The sequence below is a fragment of the Lynx rufus genome, unplaced genomic scaffold, assembly GCF_022079265.1.
Source record: "Lynx rufus isolate CCGP_SWC_20201006 ecotype Redwood Valley unplaced genomic scaffold, mLynRuf1.p SCAF_9, whole genome shotgun sequence".
Classification (NCBI taxonomy): domain Eukaryota; kingdom Metazoa; phylum Chordata; class Mammalia; order Carnivora; family Felidae; genus Lynx; species Lynx rufus.
This window is the reverse complement of record NW_025814897.1, coordinates 6,518,769-6,543,841: the sequence shown is the minus strand read 5'-3', so window position 1 is coordinate 6,543,841 and position 25,073 is coordinate 6,518,769. Positions and strand designations below refer to the sequence as shown.

The window sequence follows — 25,073 nt, the reverse complement described above, 5'->3', positions numbered from 1 at the left end:
ATGCTGGGGGTTTGTATTTTGTACCTGATTCTGCCCCTTTTGGACAACATCTGTTGGGTGACCCATTTCACCTCTCCCAGCCTCCATTTCTTCATCTGTAACCCAACAGCACTTTCCGGTGGATCAACAATTAAATACGATAGGGTACAGAAAAGGTTTGTAAATTGCGAGGCACCGTGGAAGGCATACAGTCAGGTATTCGGATGCTGTCCATTAGCATGAACGTAATAAATAAATAATATTTGATAATGATGGATGCCCCGTTGGCAAATCCAGGGAGCATTAAGTCAGCAGTTTGGAAACCCTGAATTGTCAACAAAGAATCACAGGTCATGAGGAGGTTGGGGGAGAAACAAAAGAGAAAAGGTGAGCTCTGGGTCCAGATTAGCACAAGGATTCAAAATGAGGAGTCAGGAAGCCTTTTTTTTTTTTTTTTTCCAAATTAAAAAAAACACCTTTTTTAATGTTTATGTTTGAGAGAGGGAGAGAGACAGAGCACAAGCAGGGAGGGGCAGAGAGAGAGGGAGATACAGAATCTGAAGTAGACTCCAGGTTCCGATCTGTCAGCAAAGAGCTCGACGTGGGGCTTGACCTTACGAACCTGGAGATCATGATCTGAGCTGAAGTCAGATGCTTAACTGACTCAGCCACTCAGGTGTCCCCAAGAAGTGTTCTAATGTTATTCTTTGTGCTTGCTTCTGGTCCCTTCACTTTCCTGGTTCTTTTAAGAAGGAACACAGATTTGAAAAAATAGATTTCTCCTTGTTAGAAAATTCGATACATACAAAAGGGGTAAAGAAGAAAAAACCAAAAAAATGTCCCATAGTCCTACCTAAATTCTCTGTTAATTTTAAGGCTCAACCAAGCAGTTTGACCCATCAATCATTCTAGTCACTTCTTCTTACCCCTTCCACTAGTATCCCGCCCTTGTTCCCACAGAGTCAGAATAAAATGAAACAGTTCTGGGAATGAGCAGCGTTGGGAGGTCCAGAGGTTGAAGTTCATACTGGGTGACAACATCCTGAATTACAATTAAATTTTTTTTTAACATTTATTCATTTTTTGAGAGAGTGAGACACAGAGTATGAGCAAGGGTGGGGCAGCCAGAGAGGGAGACATAGACTCTGAAGCACAGAGAGTCAGCACAGAGCCCGACACAGAGCTCGAACTCACAAACCGTGAGATCATGACCTGAGCCGAAGTAGGACGCTTGATCGACTGAGCCACCCAAGCGCCCTGTCCTGAATTATAAAGTGACTGGGTGTAATTGGATGGGTGCCTTGCTGCATTTAGACCCACACTAGGTTTGTTCTTCTCTCAACTTCTGTTGTATTGTTACAGAACACTGGAGAATCAGTTAGCCCCGCCTCCCCTCTAGTCTAAGATGTTCCATAGGACATACTGTGAAGATAAGTAGAGGGAAAATGTTTTGGTAATTTCAGAAGTGTCCTGTTCCATTGTTCTGTATAATAATCATAAATATAAGAAATGTGATGGGTGTTACAATAATTTATGGGGCGATTTTTGGAAGAGCTTGCTTCTTTACTTCATTAAGTACCAGACTGTGGTTTTGGCACATGCTTCTGGCACTGTAGATCAGAAAGCTGACATCTGAACCTCTGTCCCTTGGTGGAATATTCCAGTTTTCTATGTCTGGAAAATCACTGGGGGGGAGGGGTGGTCACCATGCTCTACATAAATGATTCTTGCTGTTCAAACTCACATTTATGCCTGAAAATAAATGTATTAAATTTATCATGAGAATTGTTGCTGTCATTTGCATAGCTGCTGCCGGGAGGACTCTCCCAACAGAAAAGTCTACTTAGGAAATGGGAGGTCTGAAGTTGCTTGGTGAATCTTGAACAACGACAAAAGAAATTACTTGTCTGCCAAACCACCGCCCTCCACCTTCGTGACACCCATGCTTCTGTTTACACTCTTGGCATCTGCCTTCCAATTATGAACAACTTGTTAATAATTTTTTTTAATGTTCTTTTATTTCTGAGAGAGAGGGAGACAGAGCACGACCAGGGGAGGGGCAGAGAGAGAGAGGGAGACACAGAATCCGAAGCAGGCTCCAGGCTCCGAGCTGTCAGCACAGAGCCCGATGCGGGGCTGAAACCCATGAACTGTGAGATCATGACCTGAGCCGAAGTCGGATGCTTAACTGACTGAGCCACCCAGGCGCCCCATGAGTGACTTGTTAAAAGATCAGGGCGCTCTTGCTCCTCTGCAGGACTGGAGAAATGGATAACTTGCCACGCTTGCTTTTTCTAGAATTTATATCGTCCAGCAGCACCGAGCACTATCATTCCATCCGTTTCAGCATGCATTGCAGCTCATTTTACATTTTCGTTTTAAAGTTGAATGCTTTCCGCTGATACTTGGGTTGATGCATTTCCAAGTTACATCGCAGAATGATTGCTTTTTTTTTTTTTTTTTTTGTAGTCCATTATAGTCCCCACCTCCCCACCCACCCCCTGCTGCAGAGAGCCTGAGAGAGGCTTCAGAAAGGACTCTTCCTCTGGTGGCCATTTCACCTCTGTAACAGTTCAGCCAGCCCATAGTGATTCACATACTCGATAAAAATGAAAACATCATCGTTTCTGCCTTTTAGGAGCCTACAACCTACCCGGGGAGCCAAACACATATACTAAATAGAATATAGTATGAGATATTTTTTATTAGGTCAGCAATCTTCAGGGTTTTTCTCCATTATAAACTTATTATTTTTCCCGAATTCTGTATTTTGAAAGATTTTTGAAACTCCTTTACTCTGCACGTTTAAAAGTAATAATGAATGTATTATCTTTCCCTTTTAATCAGACACCAAAGCTTCTGTTAGCAAGAGAGAATGAGTGTTAGCACCCTTGGTTGGAGTAATTATAGCTGTAAGCAGATACATGTGATGTTTTGGTGAGTCTGCACAGCCTTATCATGGATAATGTAGGGTTTCTGTTATGCTTAGAAAAAAACTTCATTATGGGAACACTGAAATAGAAGTAGAGATGATTGCCTGCTGTGATGTACCTATTACCTATTTTCTTTTTTTTTAATTACTTTTTAAAAAATTTTTAAATGTTTATTTTTGAGAGAGAGAGAGAGTGGGAGCAGAGAGGGGCAGAGAGAGAGAGAGGGAGACACAGAATCCAAAGCAGGCTCCAGGCTCTGAACTGTCAGCAAAGAGCCCGACATGGGGCTCAAACCCATGAACCGCAAGATCATGACCTGAGCCGAAGTCAGATATTTAATCCACTGAGCCACCCCTTTTTAAATTACTTTTTAATTCCAGTATGGTTAACACACAGTGTTGTATCACCTGGTGCTCATCGTGACAAGTGCTCTCCTTAATCCCTATCACCTCCTTCACCCATCCCCTGACTTACCGCCCTTCTGGTAACCATCAGTTTGTTCTCTATAGTCGAGAGTCTGTTTTTTGGTTTTTCTCTCTCTCTTTTCCCCGTTTGCTCATTTGTTTTGTGTCTTAAATGCCACATATGAGTGAAATCGTATAGTATTTGTTTTTCTGTGTTTTATTTCACTTGGTATTATACTCTAGCTCCATCTGTGTTGTTACATATGGCAAGATTTCATTCTGTTTTATGGCTAATATTATATATATAAACATGTTTATATGTTTATATATATATATGTATAATTTCTTTATCCATTCAGCAATTGATGGACACTTGGGCTGCTTCTATAACCTGGCTATTATGAATAATGCTGCTATAAACATAAGGGTGCATGTATCCCTTTGAATTTGTGTTTTTGTATTTTTTGGGCAAATACTCAGTAGTGCAATTACTGGATCGTAGGGTAGTTCTACTTTTAACTTTTTGAGGACCATCCATACTGTTTTCCAGAGTGGCTGCACCAGTTTGCATTCCCAGCAACAGTGCAAGAGGGTTCCTTTCTCTCCATAACACTTGTTATTTCTTGTGTTTTTGACTGTAGCCATTCTGACAGGTGTAAGGTGGTATCTCATTGTGGTTTTGATTTGTATTTCCCTGGTGATGAGTGATGTGGAGCATCTTTTCATGTGTCTCTTGGCCATCTGGATGTCTTCTCCGGAGAAATGACTGTTCATGTCTTCTGCCCATTTTTTCTTTAATGTTTTATTTATTTTTGAGGGATAGAGCATGAGCGGGGGAGGGGTAGAGAGAGAAGGAGACACAGAATCTGAAGCAGGCTCCAGGCTCAGAGCTGTCATCACAGAGCCCAACATGGGGCTCGAACCCATGAACTGTGAGATCATGACCTGAGCCAAAGTCGGACACTCCACTGACTCAGCCACCCAGGCACCCCACTTCTGCCCATTTTTAAATTAGATTATTTGTTTTGTTTGTTTGTTTGGTGTTTAATGGTATAAGTTCTTTATATGTTTTGGACACTAACCCTTTATCAGATATGTTATTTGCAAATATTTTCTCTCATTAAGTTACCTTTTAGTTTTGTTGATTGTTTCCTGTGCTATGTAGAAGTCTTTTATTTTGTAGTACCAACAGTTTATTTTTGCTTTTATTTCCTTTGCGTGAAGAGACATATAGGCCTATTTAGAAAAATGTTGCTGAGGCTGGTGTCAGAGAGCTTATTGCCTATGTCCTCCTCTAGGATTTTTATGGTTTCAGGTCTTACATTTAGATCTTTTATCCATTTTGAGTTTATTTTTGCCTGTCACCCATTTGCGATACGTATCAGCTCATCTTGTTTTCACTTATACCTCTCCACTTCCTCCCTTCTAGGTTATCTGAAAGTAAGTCTCAGGCATCATACAACTTCATGCATAAATATTTCAGTATTACTCTCTAAAAGATAAGGGCTTAAAAAGCATAGTCATATATTGTTCCACCTAAAAGTTAGCAATAACTCCTTAATATCCAATATCTGGTCCATGTTCAAGTTTCCCCAACTATCACATAATTTTTAAAATAGTTTCTTCACATCAAAATGCGTGTAAGTCCATCCATTTCAACAGGTGGCTTTGTTGACATCTCTTTCTTCTGTAGGCTTCGTCTTCCTCTTTTTTTCTTGCAGTTTATTTCTGAAGAAACAGTTTGTCATGTAGAGGTGACCACATCCTGGGTTTTGCTGACTGTATCTTTCTGGTGGGTTTACAATATTTCCTTCTCAATATGTTTTTGGGGACTCCTGAGTGGCTTGGTTGGTTGAACATCCCACTTTGGTCCGGGTCATGATCTCACAGTTTGTGAGTTTGAGCCCTGTGTCGGGCTTTCTGCTGTCAGCACAGATCCTGCTTGGGATCTTCTGTTCCCCCGCCTCTCTCTGTCCCTCCCCTACTCACCTGTGTGCGTTTGTATGCTCTCTCTCTTTCTCAAAAATATATAAATATTAAAAATTTTTAAAGTAAATAAATAAATAAAATGTTTTTAAATGCATAAAATAACATATGTAGGATTATAATGGAAACCAGTTACATCTATTTGGGTATTAAACTATTAAAAACACATCGTGAGGGGCACCTGGGTGGCTCAGTCGGTTGAGCATCCAACTTTGGCTTAGGTCATGATCTCAGAGTTCTTGGGTTCGAGCCCCACATCAGGCTATGTGCTGACAGCTCAGAGCCTGGAGCCTGCTTTGGATTCTGTGTCTCCCCCTCTCTCTGCCCTTGTTACACTTGTGCTTGCTCTCTCTCGCTGTCTCTCTCTCTCCTCAAAAATAAATAAAAGCATTAAAAAATTAATAAAAACACATTGTGATATATGTTAATGTTTCTTAAAAAAATTTTTTTTTTTATGCTAAGTGAAATAAGTCATAGAGAGAAAGACAGATGCTATATGTTTTCACTCTTATGTGGACCCTGAGAAACTTAACAGAAACCCATGGGGGAGGAAAGGAAAAAAAAAAAAGAGGTTAGAGTGGGAGAGAGCCAAAGCATAAGAGACTCTTAAAAATTGAGAACAAACTGAGGGTTGATGGGGGGGTGGGAGGGAAGGTAGGGTAGGTGATGGGTATTGAAGAGGGCATCTTTTGGGATGAGCACTGGGTGTTGTATGGAAACCAATTTGACAATAAATTTCATATATTAAAAACAAAACAAAACAAAAAAACTGAGAACAACTGAGGGTTGGTGGGGGGTGGGAGGGAGGGGAGAGTAGGTGATGGGCATTGAAGAGGGCATCTTTTGGGATGAGCACTGGGTGTTGTATGGAAACTAATTTGACAATAAATTTCATATATTAAAAAAATATATTTCTTTTAAAGACTTTTTTAAATGTTTATTTATTTTTGGGAGAGAGAGAGAGCGTGCGCCAGCAGGGGAGGGGCAGAGAGAGGGAGACACAGAATCTGAAGCAGGTTCCAGGCATTGAACTGTCAGCACAGAGCCCAACATGGGGCTCGAACCCATAGACAGTTAGATCATGACCTGAACCAAAGCTGGTCGCTTAACCCACTGAGCCACCCAGGTGCCTCTATATGTTTCTTTTAAATAACACATTAGGGGTTCCTGGGTGGCTCATTGGTTGAGTGGCTGAGTCTTGATTTTGGCTCAGGTCATGATCCCAGGGTCGTGGGATCGAGCTCCACGCTCAGTGCAGAATCTGTTTGGGATCCTTTCTTTCTCTCTCTCTTTACCATCCCCCGCTCGGGTTCTCTTTAAAAAAGTAAAATAAAATAAAAAAATGAAAAGAACACATTAAATAAGCGATCTCACAATGGGTATCTAACTATAATAATTTTGGAGTAGTGATGAATGTAAGTGATATTTTGAATTTCAGCAACAGTGGTCGAACGATCAGTGAATGCTTGTGATGGGTTGGCGGCCCGGTCTTAGGTACTACTATAGTTTGTTGCCTGTGTTTATAATTGGAGGGAATGTTAACCTTCAGTTAAATGTTACTGAAAATCAGGATGTATTTTTTTCCCATCCAAATCCATAGATTCTCCATAATATTTTCATTGACCTGGTCCACAGATCCCATTAAACACCTTGTGGTCCTGTTTTTTTCTGGCAGGGATATTTCATAGGTATTGTAGCTTGCCATCGGGAAGAGCTATTGATGTTTATTGCCTCGATTCATTATTTTATTAGGAGTTGTAAGCCATTGTATTTCTGTCATTCTGTTTTTAATTATCCACATATTTCAAAAAAAACAAACTGTCATCCACTCATTACCCTGAAGCATCATTTGTGTAGGAAGGGCGGGGTGAATGTTTGCTTCCTCTGTATCAGTTTTCAAAATAATGGGCTGTTGATTCCCTAGCATCCTTTAAAGATGACCAGTGAGTTTTGTTTTTAAAATTTTAATCATTGCTTACTAACTCATGGATTGAAACATATTTGAGGCATCTCAATCCTTTGAAGTTGTTCTTCTTGATGTACAGATTGTCTTTTTGTCATGACTCCAGTAGTCTTTTGATCACCACCTTGACATCTGGTGTGACAAGGTATTCCAGACTGATTTTGTACATTTCTAGCCCCAGGTCAGAAATCAACCATTCTCCAGGGATTCCTAGTTCTTTTTTCTGGGAAATAGTTATCTAGTTGCCATATCCGGGCTCTAAGAGTTTTCATGATTGCTGGTCGGTCATTGTTTTCGACTGGCTTTTCCGGGGACAGGGATAGGATTACACATTTTTAAAACATATAAAATGCCTTATGAGTTAATTCTGGCGTTCAGTAAAGTTCAGAACTATAAGGGTTTTTAGTGTACCCTATTTAGTCTTATATCTTCATCTCCTTTTTCCTATACTATAAATCGATAACACCAGCATAATTTTTTCCTGCTTTATTTCATAGTATATACACGCAACCTCAAATTAATGTCAGTAGTACCTCCAAACAGTTTGAGATATTTTACAGTTCTTGTTGTTTCTTTGGTAGATTCCATTAGGAATGTACTGTCAAATCAGTGTGTTTTAAAGTCACTTGAGGGGCACCTGGGTGCCTCAGTAGGTTAAGTGTCCAACTCTTGATTTCAGCTCAGGTCACGATCTCACAGTTTTTGGGTTTGAGCCCCGCGTTGGGCTCCTTGCTGACAAGTGCAGAGCCTGCCTGAGATTCTCTCTTTCCCTCTTTCTCTCTGCCTCCACCCACTCTTTCTCTCTCAAAAATATATAAACTTAAAAAAAAAAATTTTTTTTTAAGTCACTTGAAATAATTCCTCTCTACTTGGTCTTGCTATCAACTTAAAACATCCTTAAGTCATGTAATTTTTTGGTTTTTATTTTAGGTGTGGCTTTTTGAAACTTCAATTTTTGCTCTGTGATTATAATCTAAAACATTTACAAGGCTCCTAAGACAAATCTATAAAGCAAGGTGTTTTAGACATTATATTTTAGTTTGCTGTCTTTCCTGACCTATAGATAGCTTTGAAAACAGTTTGTGTTTTATCTTTACACTTAAAAATAACAGATAGAGGTAAACGTTAGCATTCCATACCCTTTGTCGTCCACATTTGCTTCTTTTTAAAGGCGGTCCTGGTGGTCACTGTATGACAGTTTACAGAGATGCTTGCCTCACTTTTTATAGCAATACAGCACTCCTTTGTGTTTATTGGCTGGCTCCCTGTTGTCAGACATTTAGGGTTTTTCGTTAGTCTTTTACCGTTACAGATAGCGCCCCAGTGAAGAGCCTGTATGCACGCCTTTTGTGTTTTTGCCAGAGTATCTTTGCGACAGACCCCTAGAGTGAAACTGCTAGAAACGCCCTCCCTGTCGTGTCCCCCAGTAACGACCGAGTCATTTTGCATTCTTGCCAGCAGTGGTCAGAAGTACCGTTCAGTGTTTTGAAGCGTCAAAACCAGATTCCGACCAGACGACTGCCATTCGTTCCATGGATTCCTAGAGCTGAGAGACCTCAGAATGGGAAGCACCCACCATTCTAGAGCTCTGCTCCCTGAAGTAGGACGTAATCTAGTGGTTCCTTGCTTGCCTTCGAGGTAATGATGTGTACTAGTACACTTTCCAGTCTTTGAAATTTGGCTTTTGTGATCTTGGTGATGCCTTTTCGCACGAGAACGGGGGTTCTTCCAAAGCGCTGGCTCCTTGTGCCTTAATTAGAATTAGATGATACACAAATGGCTAAATTTTTGAATCATAGAAATGTCGACATAGGAAGAATATAACCTGTCATTGAGGCTGCTTCTCGCTGGGTAATAAAGACTACTTACTAATTTTCTAGCCTGCTGCAGTATACTTTAAAATGCTCTCGTAATAGACACTGCCTAATCTAGATGCTAAATGAGAAGATTTGGTCTGAACGAGTATTTCTTTTCAGATGTGTAACAGGATTTTTATAGAAGGGCTGGAAGTTACTGTTCTGTACCAGGTAAATATGGTACAAGGTGGCAGGTAAATACCAGATGGCAGGTAAATACAGAGGGGTGGGTTTTAAAATCTCCCCAAGGAAGCTGTGCTCCGTGCAAGTCTTTTAGCCCTGTTCATGAAATCCGGCCTTTAGCTGACAATGTGCAGTGCAGCAGCAGAGATTGATTGAGACATAAAGTGAAGGAAAACGTGACATTTGCATTCCAACAATGCATTTTATGAGTCGTTTGGAACTCTTCTTTTTTTAAATTAAATTAAATTTTATTTTATTAAAAAAATGTTTTTAAATGTTTATTTTTGAGAGAGACAGAGAATGCGAGTGGGTGAGGGGCAGAGAGAGAGGGAGACACAGAATCTGAAGCAGGCTCCAGGCTCTGAGCTGTCAGCACAGAGCCTGACCCAGGGCTCAAACTCACGAGCTGTGAGACCATGCATGACCTGAGCCGAAGTCGGATACTCAACCGACTGAGCCACCCAGGCTCCCCAAGAATTCTTCTTTTTCTTCAAATAAAAGGGAGAGACTAACTCAGCGGTTTGTAATCCTCCTTGCATGTTAGACTCACCGAGGGGGCTCTGCAAGGAGGATATCTGGACCCCACCTCCTGAGAATCTGATTCAGCTGGTTTGAGGTCAGGGTTTTTGTTGTGTTTCTTTTTTTGTTTGTTTGTTTTGTTTTTAATCCTCCAATGATTTTTTTTTTTTTAATATACACAAGTGGAGGACTACTGGTCTGACTTTTCAAGTCAAGAAGCTAAAGAAATGAATCAATCCAATCATTGCATCTCATGTATATTTGATGTAAAACTGGTGTTTGAAGTAGGCAAGAACTCGTATAGCTTTTTCTTCATTCCTGAATCTTCCTGGAAATTGCTCACTTTTCTGGTCCGTAATCGAGTGTTTCATCCCCTGTGAACCTTCTCTGGGCAGTCTGGACCCTTTCTTCCCATTGGCCACACACCCAGCTCGGCACTGACGCTTCCTCATGTTGTTGTGTTGGGAGGTCTAGCTCCTGGACCAGACAAAAAGCTCCTTAGCATGTTTAAAAATGGCGGATGTCCATTAAGCACTGTGTTAACCATGGAGGATGTGCTGTCCGTGTTCTGTCGGAGTATAGTGTTGGTTGGAGAAGAATCAGAAACAGTGTGGCAGGTGCTACAATAGAGGGATGTGGTGTCTGTTCAGGGCACAGAGCGTGAGCCCCCTGACCTGGTCAAGATAGGATAGGGTCTGGGACCAGGAAACACTTGGCCCTTTCAATTCTAAATCCCTTTTGCTCGGCAGGTGTTAGGCACCCAACAGACTTTGGTGAATCCATGACTGATGAGCTTACTGACTGAATAAATGAGTAAGAGGAGACAGAAGATACAGTGTCAGTAACAAGTGTGTGCGTGAGTCTGTATTTTGGAATGGGAGGAATATAAAGATAAGCATTCTTATGTCTTCTGCAAGAAGGAAGAGGGGAAATAAAATACTTTAAAACTCTTCTTTTCTTTCAATCCTTATATTCTTAAATTCACACAATACATTCAAATGGGAATGTGGTCAGCAGGGACCATATTCAGTCAATTTTCCACCCACTTTCCCACGCCTGCGCCCCAAGGGTCGAGAGCCCGTGTTTGCTCTGCTTTCTGGAGGCCTGGCTCCCACCGCGGAAGCCGCCTCGGGAAACATGTCTTAGAGTTGGACCATATCCTGCCATTGACGTTCACCACAGGAGGGGTTCCGTTTGAAAACTCGTGCCAGGACATATCCCATGGTTAGAGGCACGTTGCTTCTGGCAGCTTCCCTCAGAATGGAACAGGTTTTGTTACGGGTTGGAGAGTCCCTGTGCTCAGTTCAGAATTCATGTGAACGAGGACCTTGTGGGGAAACGCAGGCAATTCAGCGTGAAGGCATAGCAGCACTTGTCTTGGGGCCTTTGGTATCTCTCTGCAAGTCAGAGTATTTTTCTCTTCTTTCCCCCTTTGTTCAACCTCCACCCATTTCAGCCTGTCTCTCTATCTCTCTCCCTCTCCCTCCTTGTCTCTCTCTCTCGTTCTCTTGCTTTCCCATTATAGATGAGGTCATTATGATTTGGAGCCAAGAGGAGTGCATTCCTGTAACGTTAAATCTCTGTACTCAATTTGTGACTTTTTCTTTCCTTTCTTTTTTTTTTTTTTAGAAAATGGTGATACTTTATAGTTGGAGGACAGCTTGCTTAATTGTGCTATTTTAGATTGCAGATGTGAGCTTCCTAGAGGAATTCTGTCAATTTGTGAACAGGGCTTAGTGCTTCCAGACTTCTTATTCTCACTTATTTCAAATTTATAATTGCTTTTGAGTCCATTGTGGGACGTGAAAAATGTTCTGGCTTTGGTTAGGTTATGGGCCACTTACTGGCTTTCTGGCGCCCTGTACTTTGGACACCCGGCTTCCCGCTGATGTGCAGGGAAGGAAGGTTCGTACTGGTAGGAGAGAGATCGGGCTAGACTCCTTTCCCGACAGCAAGGTGGGTGCAGGGATCCTTCAGAGACGGGGTTTCCTAATAAAAGCTCTGTTCTGAAATCATAATGGAGATGTGAAGGAGGGATGTGGGGGAAGGAGAGTGAGGAGAGAGAGATACAGAAAATAAGAAGATACCAACTATGAGGGATGATCTCACGTATTATCCCAAGACCTGTGTGCTGCAGGGGGAACAGCAGATATTTAATGGCCAGAAAAGTTGGGCATCCATTCTGCTTCTGTGTCATCTGGGGCAAAACACTTCCTTCTTCTGGGTCACAGTCTCTTCCCTGTAAGAAAAAGTAGGGATTATGACCAAAGTCCTGTCTTCCCGAGACTTTCTTCCAGGGAGGGGAGGAGAGGTTTCCCTGGGTCTTTTTCTTTAAGCACATTTGGACCCCTGATCTTTTAAAAGCTGAGAGCCCTGACTTCCTCTGCCTTCTACTCCCTGTGTGACTGTGGGTGAATTTGTGTCATTTTCCTCGTTTGAAACAGGAGGGTAGTCCCTCTTCTCGGGGTTGTAAGGATTATGCTGAGAATGTGTGCTATAGTGATACCAGTTGAACACTGAAATGCAGGAAAAGTGGAACCATTTCTTTGTTGACCTACCCTTCCTCACATGATTCCAGAGGGGGAGGTATGAGGCTGGGGACAGTGACACGAAATGCATACACTTTTCCTCATTTTGGCTTTGGCCCCTTAACTTCTGTAGACTCCTAATGTTCTATACGGACCAAGTGGCAAATTTCTTTTGTCTTGGATAGAGCGGCCTCAAATGTAGAATCAGCGTCTCCTTCAGAAAGAAGTGAGCCCAAGAGGAAGAGGTCAGAACCCCTGGACCCATTTCGCCTCATGTGCCTGTGATAGGGAGAGTCTTCCTAGAAAGAATGCTGCCCTTTGTGGGAGCAAGTCCTGAACTCACCTGGATGAAAATGTCCTTCAGTAGCCTTAAAAAGATGCCTTTCCAGGGGCACCTGGGTGGCTCCATCGGTTAAGCGTCCGACTTCGGCTCAGGTCATGATCTCACAGTCCTTGAGTTCGAGCCCCACGTCGGGCTCTGTGCCGACAGCTCAGAGCCCGGAGCCTGCTTCGGATTCTGTGTCTCCCTCTCTCTCTCTGCCCCTCCCCTGCTCATGCTCTGTCTCTCTCTCTCTCAAAAATAAATAAAAACGTTAAAAAAAAAAAAAGATGCCTTTCCCTCTAGCCAGTTACTGATCTTACTCTTCCCTTCAAAGGGTGGGGGTGCCTTCAGTTCCTAACCTGAAAAGTAACTGAGTAAACAACATTTCTGCATGAAGTAATAGAATCCTTTGAAGAACCTTCAAGCAAAACAAGTAAAACTGAAGATGCTTCTGCCCTAAGAGCAACAATTCCACTGTTAGGTATTTCTCCAGAGCAAATGATTCCTTTAAACTTCCTGAAACATAGGAGGTCATTCTATTTGTAGGGTACTCTGAGTAGTTCCTATCGGGCCATCCTGAGGAGATTTTTTTTTTTAATGTTTGTTTATTTTTGAGACGGAGGCAGAGTGCGAGTGGGGGAGGGGCAGAGAGAGGGGGAGAGACAGAATCCAAAGCAGGCTCCAGGCCCTGAGCTGTCAGCACAGACGTGGGACTCGAACTCACAGACCGTGAGGTCATGACCTGAACCGAAGTCGGACGCTTAACCGACTGAGCCACCCAGGTGTCCCTGAGGAGCCTAGTTTTTTAATGTTTATTTCTTTATTTTGAGAGAGAGAGAGAGAGAGAGAGAGAGCATATGAACGAGAGTGGGGGAGGAGCAGAGAGAGGGAGAGAGAGAATCCCAAGCAGGCTCCACACTGTCAGCACAGAGCCTGGCACACAGTGCTCCTTCCCACGACCCTGGAATCATGACCTGAGCCGAGATCAAGAGTCTGATGCATAACCGACTGAGCCCCCCAGGCACCCCGATCCTGAGGAGATTCTGTCTTGACACATCAACAAGCCATTTGCACCAATTTGCTGAATGCCAGGAAAACTCTTAGATACGTACGTCAGGAGGCATATACAGGAACGTTTGTAGAGGCTTTTTTTAAATAAAAATACGTGTGCGCGCGCACGCACACACACACACACACACACAACAGGGATACAACCTAAATATCAGGAAGGGAACAGATAAAGTGATATGATCATGTAGAAAGCACTGAACCAGAACTAACGTACCAACTTGGATGACGCTCAGACAATGTTGATCAAAATAGCGGGTTGCAGAAGTATACATACGTATCATGCTGTCTCTATAAAATTTAAAAACAAGCAAAACAACACTATATTGCTTAGGGATATTTACAGAAATATTAACATGTATGTAAATGCATGGAATGATAAATACCAAGTTCTGGAATAAGAAGTTACCCCAGAGAGCTGACACTGGGGAGAACCCAAGGGGGCTATGTTGACGTTGCCAGTATTTTAGTTTTTAAGCTCCCTGGTAGATCCATAAATACATGTTGGCTCTACAGTGTACTTTGTTCTATGTGAACTATCCTATGGAGATTTCCCTATAGAGCGAATGAAAGCTGCGAGAGAGGAGTCCAAAATGAGACAGGCAAGCAAGCCAGGGGTCAGATGGTGGGTGTCTCTGTGGGCCATTTTCAAGTTTGGCTTTCGTCTAAGGGCAAAGGGGATCCACAGAAAGGTGTCAGGAAGCGTGGGAGGGATCCCATCAGGTTAGCAGCTGGAACATTAACTCCTGCTACCCAGTAGGGACTGGATTTGTGGAGAGTGGAGCAGTTAAGAGAAATTTGCCGTGGCCCCAATGGTAGAGAACCTCCTCCTTGAAATGCCATCTTCTGCTTCCAGAATGTTCTTCCTTCCTTTTCTCTCCCTCTTCTCTGGCCATGCCCTTTTATCCCCATCTCTAATTCCTCTTCCTCCTCTGGCCCCTTAGTGTTGTTGTTTCCCAGAGTGTTTTTTTTTTTTCACCCTGTTTTCATTTTTTAGGGACATGTCTTAGTAATATGACTCATATCCCACCTTCAGTTACCATCTCCATGCTCTTGGTTCTCACATTTATTTCTGCAACCCCATCCTTTTTCCCAGCTCCAAACTGCCTCCTGGATATTTTTCCTTGACTGTCTCAGAGTTGAAACAGAATCCAGCATGTTTGAAATGGAGTTATTCTCCTTTCCACATGTGCCTTTTCCTGCTGTGTTTGGGGTCTTGATTGACCGTACTATGATCTATCCCGTTGTCTGATCTAGAAAACTGGTTCTGATTCCAGACTCCTCTCTCTGTCAACTTCCCTCTGTAACTGGGTTTCATGTTAGGGATTCAGGGTAAGCCTTGGGTGCTCTGTGCTGTGACATGTTTAGGGACCCAAGAATGCTCAATTCCTGCCTTTCTAGTCACTTTACTGCCCTCCTCGTCAGAAGACTTCAGTGACCTCACCACCAGCAAGATACGATGCCGACTTCAGAGCATTATTACATCTAAGGCCCTTCTGGATTGGGCTGCTATTGACTTTTCATCCTCATTTGCTGCCATTTTTCTGTCCCAACACTCTTTGCAATCAACCCACTTGAATGTGCCATATTGTTTTAGGGCTCGGTGCCTTGGTATATATACCACTCTTTCTGCTTAGAATTGGAATGCGTTTTCTGACCGTGCTTGTCTGGTGAATTCTTAAAGTCTTTAAAACTAGCCCGTGATAGCCCTGGTCTTGCTGGGCCCTAATTCCTAGTTTACATGCCTGCTTATCCCCGGCAGACTCTGAACCTCTGAGGCACAGAGAGAGCCCACTCACTTTTCACCTTCTTGTCCTGATACACTGCCAAGGCTCTGCTAGTGTGTTTAGGGTCAACTCTCCCAGCAAACGTCCCCTTTCTCTTTCTGCCCCGTACTAGGATTGTTGGAGATGAGTTGCAAATTACTGAAACAAACATTCCACAGGAAAAAAATACATTGTAATTGTAAACTCTTAGAACAGATATTCTATCTTCTGCAGTTTTGGTATTTGCTACCTCACTTAGAGCAACTCTGGGAGGAAGTATGTATATAGAGTGCATTTTAAACAAAAGTTTCAGTGTTCTCCGTCCTGCTTCCTGACCTTTCCAGGAGCTATCTTCGTGATCTGTCTTCAGTTTCTTTTTTGTCAGTCTTCAGGTTTTTACTCGTAGTGCCTTCTGCTCATCTGCCAGACATATTTAAGCTTCCTCAGTACTTTTAGCAAGATGATGATGATGGTGGTGATGATGATGGTAAACCCGTCTCTTCAACATTGCTGCTTATTCTTCAAACTCTTTCCTTATTCCTATTCTCCTTTTCATCATTAAAAAAAAAAAAAAACAGCTATTTATGCTTGGTACATTTACTTGCTCATGTTCTGTTCACTCTGCCTCCTGGAATCTGACGTTAGGCATTACCACGAGGAAAAGCTTTCTTTCAAAGGTGTAAGCGACTTCCAGCTTGCCAATCCAGCTGTGTCTCTTTAACTATGATGCCGCTTCTTCTCCCTGTAGTTTTTGATACTATGGTATTGATGATCTCTTCCTCTTAAAAATGTTTTCCACTCTTCACTTCTGTATCATGGTACTCTTTTTTAAAAATTTTGTTTGTTTTTTATTTAGAGAGGGCTCATGAGCAGGGGAGGGGCAGAGAGGGAGGGAGAGAGAGAGAGAATCCAAGCAGGCTCTGCAGTGTCCAGACACAGGGCTCGATCCCACGACTGTGAGGTGATGACCTGAGCCCAAATCAGGAGTCAGATGCTTAGCCCCCTGAGCCACCTCGGGACCCCTCACGGTACTCTTACAATTTCTAGTCTTTCTCTGATCTTGCAGTTCATCTATTTGGGCACGTACGATTCTGTCTTTATCCACTGACGTGTGTTCAACAAATATTTATCGGGTGACAATGAAGTGCGAGGCACTGGATGTGTAGTGGAGAACAAAGCAGATTATGGTCTAACTTTCTGAAGTCCAGAGTTTATTTTATTTTATTTTTTTTTCAACGTTTATTTATTTTTTGGGACAGAGAGAGACAGAGCATGAACGGGGGAGGGGCAGAGAGAGAGGGAGACACAGAATCGGAAACAGGCTCCAGGCTCCGAGCCATCAGCCCAGAGCCCGACGCGGGGCTCGAACTCCCGGACCGCGAGATCGTGACCTGGCTGAAGTCGGACGCTTAACCGACTGCGCCACCCAGGCGCCCCTCTGAAGTCCAGAGTTTAAACTTGGTGTTTGTTATCTATTGCTGTTTAACAAATTACCACAAACTTAGCGACTTAAAATAAGATACACTTACTGTCACAGTTTTTGTGGATCAGGCATCTGGGCGTGGCTTACCTCTGCCCTGTGTTCCGGGGTCTCTCGCGAGCCTGCAGTCACCGTGTCGGCCGGGGCCGGGGACCCCCCCCCCCGCAGCCTCCAGCGGGGAGGGGTCCGCTTCCAGGCGCATGTTCATGCTGGCGGGATTCCTTTCATGGCAGACCGGTGGACAGATGGCCTCGGTGCCCCAGCACCCTCAGCTCCTTGCCACGTGGGTCTGTGTATGTGGCACCTTGTTTCATCGGAGCCTTGTTTCATCGGAGCTAGTGAGGAGGAGGGGCAAAAGAGTTGACTTGCAAGGTGGGAGTTGTGACCTCGTGGAATATGTTGGGGGAAATGATATCCCATTACTTTTACTGTGTTCTAATGGTTAGAAGCAAGTCATGGATCCTGCCCACGCTCAAGACGAGATTACACGGGACAAAACTGCCAGGAAGCAGAGACTCACTAGGGGCCTTCTTAAGAGTCCCCCTGTCACAGACCTTTTACTGTTTTTCCCTCGGATGGTACAGCCATCTCCATCTCTCCTGCTTTTCCAGTGAACTCACTCCCCTTCCCTTGCCCACACCTGCTTCTCATCCTGTATTCCCTGACCTGGTCAGCCGCCTTGTATGTGTCCAGTCACCTACTCTGGAAAGGAAACCCCGAGATCATTTTCAGTGCTTCCTCCGGAGGTTTAATGGGCCACTGGGTTCTGTACGTTCTCCCCCTGGGGCGCCTTTCATGTCATTCTGTACTTTCCATCGACACTGACCTGGCTTTAGTTGGTTGTTACGACGCCTCTTTTTTTTTAAATACCGAAAGGCAGAGACCTGGTCTTATTCTGTGGATCCAAAGTGCCAGCCTCGAGAGCATGATTCCGAGTCTTGGCCGCACCCTGGAGTCACCCAGGGAGCTTGCAGTGTCACCGGTGCCTGGGACCCACCGCCAGACGTGATGGCACAGTGGGTCCCAGGTGCAGCTGGACGTTGGCATTTAAAAAATCTCTGTGGGGGCGCCTGGGTGGCGCAGTCGGTTAAGCGTCCGACTTCAGCCAGGTCACGATCTCGCGGTCCGTGAGTTCGAGCCCCGCGTCGGGCTCTGGGCTGATGGCTCGGAGCCTGGAGCCTGTTTCCGATTCTGTGTCTCCCTCTCTCTCTGCCCCTCCCCCGTTCATGCTCTGTCTCTCTCTGTCCCCAAAATAAATAAACGTTGAAAAAGAAAATTAAAAAAAAAAATCTCTGTGGGGGATGCCTGAGTGGCTCGGTTGGTTAGGCGACTGACTTCGGCTCAGGTCATGATCTCGCGGCTCTTGAGTTCGAGCCCCGCGTCGGGCTCCGTGCTGACGGCTCAGAGCCTGGAGCCTGCTTCGGGGATTCTGTGCCTCCCTCTCTCTCAGCCCCTTCCCTGCTTGCTCTCTGTCTCTCAAAAATAATAAACATCGAAAAAAAAATTTAAAAATCTCTGTGATTCAAGCGTGCAGGCAACAGTGAAAGCCTTAGTTGAAGAAATCAAGTCTCTGGGAGAATGAAAGGAGGAAAAAATGGTAAACATTTAATGAATAGGAAGAATTTAAAACTACAGTTAAAGTTGCATTAAAAAAATCACACACCCTTCAGATAGAATGTGACACAGCAAAGTGATCAAAATGATCTCTAAAATGATCAGTGAAGGGGTTCCTGGGCAGCTCAGCAGGTTAAGTATCCGACTTCAGCTCAGGTTATCATCTCACGGTTCACAAGTTCGAGCCCCACGTCAGGCTCTGTGCTGACAGTTCGGAGCCTGGAGCCTGCTTCGGATGCTGTGTGTGTGTCTCTCTCTGCCCCTCTCCTGTTTGTGCTCTGTTTCTCTCTAAAAAACAAGCAAACAAAAAACATTAAAATGATCAGTGAAGTTTGGGAATATGTACCTTTGTGGGAATGAGAAATGTGGGAAATCAGAAATGTCAAAGAGTGAAAGATGTAGTTTGTTAAAATACAATGCTTTATTATTAAAAAAAATTTTTTTTTAATGTTTATTTATTTTTGAGAGAGAGAGAAAGAGCACAAGCAGGAGAGAGGTGGAGAGAGAGAGGGAGACACAGAATCCAAAACAGGCTCCAGGCTCTGAGCTGTCAGCACAGAGCCTGATACGGGGCTCGAACCCACGGCCCGTGAGATCATGACCTGAGCTGAAGTCGGGTGCTCAACCGACTGAGCCACCCAGGCGCCCCTAAAATACAACACTTCGGTTTTTGTGTTCATGAAGTAAGCAAAACAGTGAAATAAAGAACCGCCTGGAATAATTTACATTTTTCTTTGTGTTTAGTATGTGTGTGTGTGCGGGCACGCGCACATAAGGTATAATTTACTTGCAAGTTGTTCTGAGTTTCTCCTTTGTTTTCCAGGAACATCTTGAAGACAGTTGCATTGGGTCAGATGTTGTCCTTGTGTATATGCGGGACGGCCATTACCAGCCAGTACCTGGCAGAAAGATACAGAGTGAACACGCCCATGCTTCAGAGCTTTATCAACTATTGCCTGCTGCTTCTTTTTTATACGGTGATGCTGGCATTCCAGTCAGGTCGGTACAACGTGAGAGTGGCCTTTGCAGCCAGTTATCTTTATAAAAATGTTGGGCTTCTGATTACTTAAAAAATAAAATGCGAGGTCAAACCAAGAACAGGAAACTATTTTTCATCCAAGTTATTAGAAAAGGAGGGCAACTCTGAATGGTATGCAAATAGCAATTGGAGATTTATGTATAACTCTGTGAAATTGTTAAGAACAGGGAGCACCAGGGGCGTCTGGGTGGCTCAGTCGGTTAAGCAGCTGACTTCGGCTCAGGTCATGATCTTGCGGTCTGTGAGTTCGAGCCCCGCATCGGGCTCTGTGCTGACAGCTCAGAGCCTGGAGCCTGTTTCGGATTCTGTCTCCCTCTCTCTGACCCTCCCCCGCTCATGCTCTGTCTCTCTCTGTCTCAAAAATAAATAAACATTAAAAAAATTAAAAAAAAAAAAAAAAAAAAAAAAAGAACAGGGAGCACCAGACGGTACCAGTAGAAGTTGTCAGGGAATTTGAAAAAGTGCTGGGACATCTGACTGGCTCAGTTGGTAAAGCATGGGACTCTAGATCTCGGGGTTGTGAGTTCGAGCCCCACGTTGGAGGTAGAGATTACTTAAAAAAAAAAAATGAATAAAATTAAAAAAGCGGAAGCTCCATTAAGAGTCAGGTTTTATTTTTTCCCCTGTGGTTGATACACTTAAGAGACATATTAAAAACCCTTAAAAAGAGCCTCATTCTCCAAAATACACATTTCCAGCCAAGTGGAGAATGTTAGAGGGAGCACGGGTTGTGTGTAGATCAAGTCTATGTTGTGAGAAAGACAAAGGAATTGGCAAGGAGTTAACATCTTTTTTTGTTTTAATGTTTGTTTATTTTGAGAGAGAGAGAGTAGAGCAGGGGAGGGGCAGAGAGAGGGAGAGAGAGAGAATCCCGTGCTGACAGACAGCCTGATGTAGGGCTTGATCTCATGAGCCATGAGATCATGACCTGACCCAAAATCAGGAGTCAGACACTTAACCTCCTGAGCCACTCAGGTGCCCCCCCACTTTTAAAAAATATTTATTTTTTAATAATATTAAAAAAGAGACATCACAAGTGGGGAGGGGCAGAGAGAGAGGGAGAGGGAGAGAAGGAATTAACATCCTTATTACTGGCTGGTTAAGTTGTTTTAATTTTCTTTTTTTTATGTTTATTTTTGAGAGAGAGATAAAGTGCAAGGGGGAGGAGTAGAGAGAGGGAGACACAGAATCCAAAGCAGGCTCTGAGCTGTCAGCACAGAGCCCAATGCAGGGCTCGAATCCATGAACCACGAGATCATGACCTGAGCTGAAGCCAGATACTTAACCAACTGAACCACCCAGGTGCCCTTGGTTACGTTGTTTTAGAATTGTTACAGATTTATGATTTGTAGCTGCTATTGCAAAAAATGGGAAAGGTTCTGACTGACCTCTTGTGCCAGATATCGTTTGAATTGTTTACCTCATTTTGTTACATGTTATGTCACCAAGTCCTCCCAAGGAAGCAAAGTGAATATTACCGTTATCCCTACTTTGCAGATGAGGAAACAGAGTCGCACAGCCCACCATAGCTGGTAGTGAGTCATACAGGTAGTGACTGGTGGAGCCGGATTCCAAGCCAGGCAGCCTGCCCCTGAGCCCATGCTGTGCACGAGGGGCTGTTAGTCATAACAGACGTCCTTCCCGTAAGAGGAGAGCGTGAGGGGTGTCTGGGTGGCTCAGTTGGTGAAGCGTCTTAGTCACGATCGGCTCGGGTCACGATCTCTCAGTTTTGTGGGTTCGAGCCCTGCATCATGCTCCGTGCTGACAGTGTGGAGCCTGCTTGGGATTCTCTCTCTCTCCCTCTCTCTATGCCCTTCCCGACTTGTGCTGTGTCTGTCTCTCTGAAGATAAATAAGTAAACCTAAAAAGCAAAAAGAGATTGAATCCAGGAATGTGAAAACGAGGGGTAACCCAGACTGACCAAGAGGGGGCTGTCTTTCCATCTTTGGCATTTCAAGCCACATCGTGAAATCACTGGTGTTTGCTAATCCTCTTGTGATATGAACCTTAATAGGTCAGTGGTATTTCTGTGTTGGGATAGGTGACTTATTTTTGAAAGAAAATGGAAGCCAGTGTGGGAGGGGGGGAAACATTTCAAGGGGAGAGCACCAGGTTTGGCAAGAATGTTAGGAGTTGGAAACAGAATTGGACACGTGGTTTACTAGCCCCAGACTCCACTCCTCTGTGAGCTGTTCTGAACTCTTGAAGGAAGTTAGTGTGATTCATAAATATGTCAGTGAGGTCCCCCAAGGGGTGATGGCAGGGACCTTGCAAGCCATGTCATGTTGAGTGGGACTGACTGTTTGACTTCAGGATGTTCCTGCGAATTGGACTTTGATGATAATTCTTTGGTTATGATTCTCACTTATAGATTATCTTATCGTAAAGCCTTCTCCTGTATGTGCTGACTGTGTATCTCCTGCCTGCCAGATTCTCCAAAGAAGTGAATTGCAGTTAACTTAAATAAGTAGAATTTGGGCAATAAAAGGTGTTTCTTCGATGATGTGAGTCTTTTTTCCAGACTTATCACTGACTTAATTTTCTCTTGAAAGCACATCTCTTCCAAAAGAATGACCAAGTGCAGAGATTAAATGACCAAATGGATTTATAAGAAAACTTTTCATTTCTAGGATAATGTGTAGCTTATCAGCAATGGCCGCATCCAAGCCCATAGCTGGATGTTATATTTATGTGACAGTAGGAAAGGAAATTTAACCACTTTTCTCCTACTTACTTTCTCTCTGGTGTTTTCTTTGAACACTTGTCTATGATGACACCTTAGGCTGGGTCTCCTAACAGAAAAAAATCTAACTGACTCTGCTGAGTTACTGTAGGCATTTAGGTTATGAATAATGGAAATTAGGAAGCACCACATTCATAATACATAATGGACATTTGCTTTGACTCTTTAATATCTAAATTGAACATGCATAGTAATCTTTTCTTTTCTTTTCTTTTTCTAATGTTTATTCATTTCTGAGAGAGAGAAAGAGAGGGAGCACAAGCGGGGGAGGAGCAGAGACAGAGAGAGGGAGACACAGAATCTGAAGCAGGCTCCGGGCTCTGAGCTGTCAGCACAGAGCCCGACGTGGGGCTCGAACTCACGAACCATGAAATCATGATCTGAGCAGAAGTTGGAAGCTTAATCGGCTGAGCCACCCAGGCGGCCCTCTTTTCTTTCTTTAAAAAAGTATTACTTATTTATTTTGAGAGACAGAGAGAAACAGAGCACACAAACAGGGGAGGGGCAGAGAGAGAGAGGGAGACTGAGACTCCCAAGCAGACTCCACACTGTCAGTGCAGACGGGAGACTGAGACCCCTAGCAGGGGTCAGTGCAGACCCCACTGTGGGGCTCGAACTCGTGAACCACGCGATCATGACCTGAGCTGAAGTCGAGAGCCAGACGCTTGACCGGCTGAGCCACCCAGGCATCCCCATGGTATCGCTTTCAAGCACCATGTGCCAACCCAGATTTCTTTCCACCAGGTAGTGATAACCTTCTGCACATCTTGAAGAGAAAATGGTGGAAGTACGTCCTGCTTGGACTAGCGGACGTGGAAGCCAATTACCTGATTGTCAGAGCGTACCAGTATACGACTCTAACCAGTGTCCAGGTAAGGGGCAGTCTCTGACCGGTTTGGAGTTTTCAGTTCAAGGAAAGAAGCTGACGCCATGTTTGCTAAGCCAACTTTATCGAAAACCTGTTCCCTTGCAGGAAATCTAAACACAGGTGGATGCTGTCTGTTTTTCAGTGGAGCATATGTGCTAATGAGTAAGATCTCCTGGAATCAGTGAAAACGTATACAAGTTAATCAGTTCCCAACCTGCCAGTGCTGCTCCCCAGTAGAACAGTTGATACCGAAGGAAGCAGAAATATTTAGTTGGCAATTGATGCTGTGATGTTGACAAGAGTTGTTTTAAGTTTGTTTGAACACGGCCCGTAAAGTGAGTATACTTTTGTGTGCCACAGAAAACTGGGAGGTGTGCTAGTAAAGTAGATATTCAAGACAAAGGGGCCATTGGACTTGGTGGAAGGAACCTCATAGACACATGGGGTAGAGACTCAGCGTCCTGCGTGGCCAAAGGCAAAAGCGATCTCCTTATTCCTTTTTTAGGTTGATTGTTGATGGACTGAAAGAAATGTGTTCCTGCAGAGCAGTACTTTTTCACTTGGTGGGGTTGAGGAAGACTGATTCAGTTGTCTTAATGTTAGCAGACTTACGGGCTGCGTGATGGCACCGACTCACTAGTGGGAACAACAACACACTTTATAAAGGGAGACTCCGGGGCCAGGTTTACACTTCACAGTTTAATAGGTTTGTAACTTTTTTTTTTTGAGAGAGAGAGAGAGAGAGAGAGAGAGTGCATGCAAGTGGGGGAAGGGCAGAGGTATATATATATATATAGATAGATAGATAGAGAGAGAGAGAGAGAGAGAGAGAGAGAAAGTCCCAAGTGGCTTCCACGCCCATTGCAGAGCCTGATGTGGGGCTTGGTGCCATGACTGTGAAATCACGACCTGAGCCAGATGCTCAACTGACTTAGTCAGCCAGGTGCCCCTAGATTTATAACTTTCTGATGCATCAGTTTTCTCACTATTTAAAATACAGAGATGTTCTTTTTTTTTTTTAATGTTTATTTTTGAGAGAGAGACACACACAGAGCGTGAGTGGGGGAGTGGCAGAGAGAGGGAGACACAGAATGCGAAGCAGCCTCCAGGTTCTGAGCTGTCAGCACAGAGCCTGATGTGGGGCTCGAACCCACCAACTGTGAGATAATGACCTGGGTCCAAGTCAGAAGCTTAGCTGACTGAACCACCCAGGTGCCCCTAAAATACAGAGATGTGTTTATTTCGTCTTCACATTTTAGGACCATGGAAAAATTGAAGTGAAATTGGACTTATTTCACTTGGAAGACAAAAGGATTGGTGAAAATTCGGTATTTTTCCCATGTGAATATACATTAAATGCTGAATGCATCTTATTAAGCGTTTTCTGTTCTGTAACATTGTACTAATTGTGCTGAGGATTGTCTTCAGCAGACTTTTTGGCTTTTGACTGGCTTGGGGAAATATGGGTTAAGACGGATACCACAGGAGGCATGTAAAAAACCCAGGATTTCATAACAATTAAGACCAGGAGTTACTGAAAGAATGAAATTCATCATGAATAGGATTATGTGTGCTTTCAGCTATGGGTAATGAGGGTATGGGAGTGTGGAAGATGGCATTTTTCTAGTCACGTTTATCCTTATAATCTCAGGCACAATTTAATTACTTGATTAGAGCTCCCAGAAACGTTGATCTCTTGACGACTGACAATGACAAGTTTTGAAATGGTACAAGGTCTAAACACAGCTAAGTGGAACTCTTACAGTTGGGTCTTTTTGACTGAAATTCATGTCCTTTACCACTGAAAAAAATTTCTTTCACT

At 43.6% G+C, this 25,073-nt stretch overlaps 1 protein-coding gene across 3 annotated transcripts in view; it reads left to right on the top strand.

Moving 5' to 3' along the window:
* Window positions 1-25,073, top strand: part of SLC35F2 (solute carrier family 35 member F2) — a 57,653-nt gene that overhangs the window by 20,553 nt on the left and 12,027 nt on the right. For all 3 annotated transcript variants that reach the window (XM_047071578.1, XM_047071579.1, XM_047071580.1), the window contains exons 2-3: window positions 19,425-19,600; window positions 23,128-23,255. In XM_047071578.1, the coding sequence (XP_046927534.1) occupies window positions 19,425-19,600; window positions 23,128-23,255 (304 nt within the window). The remainder of the gene's footprint in view (window positions 1-19,424; window positions 19,601-23,127; window positions 23,256-25,073) is intronic.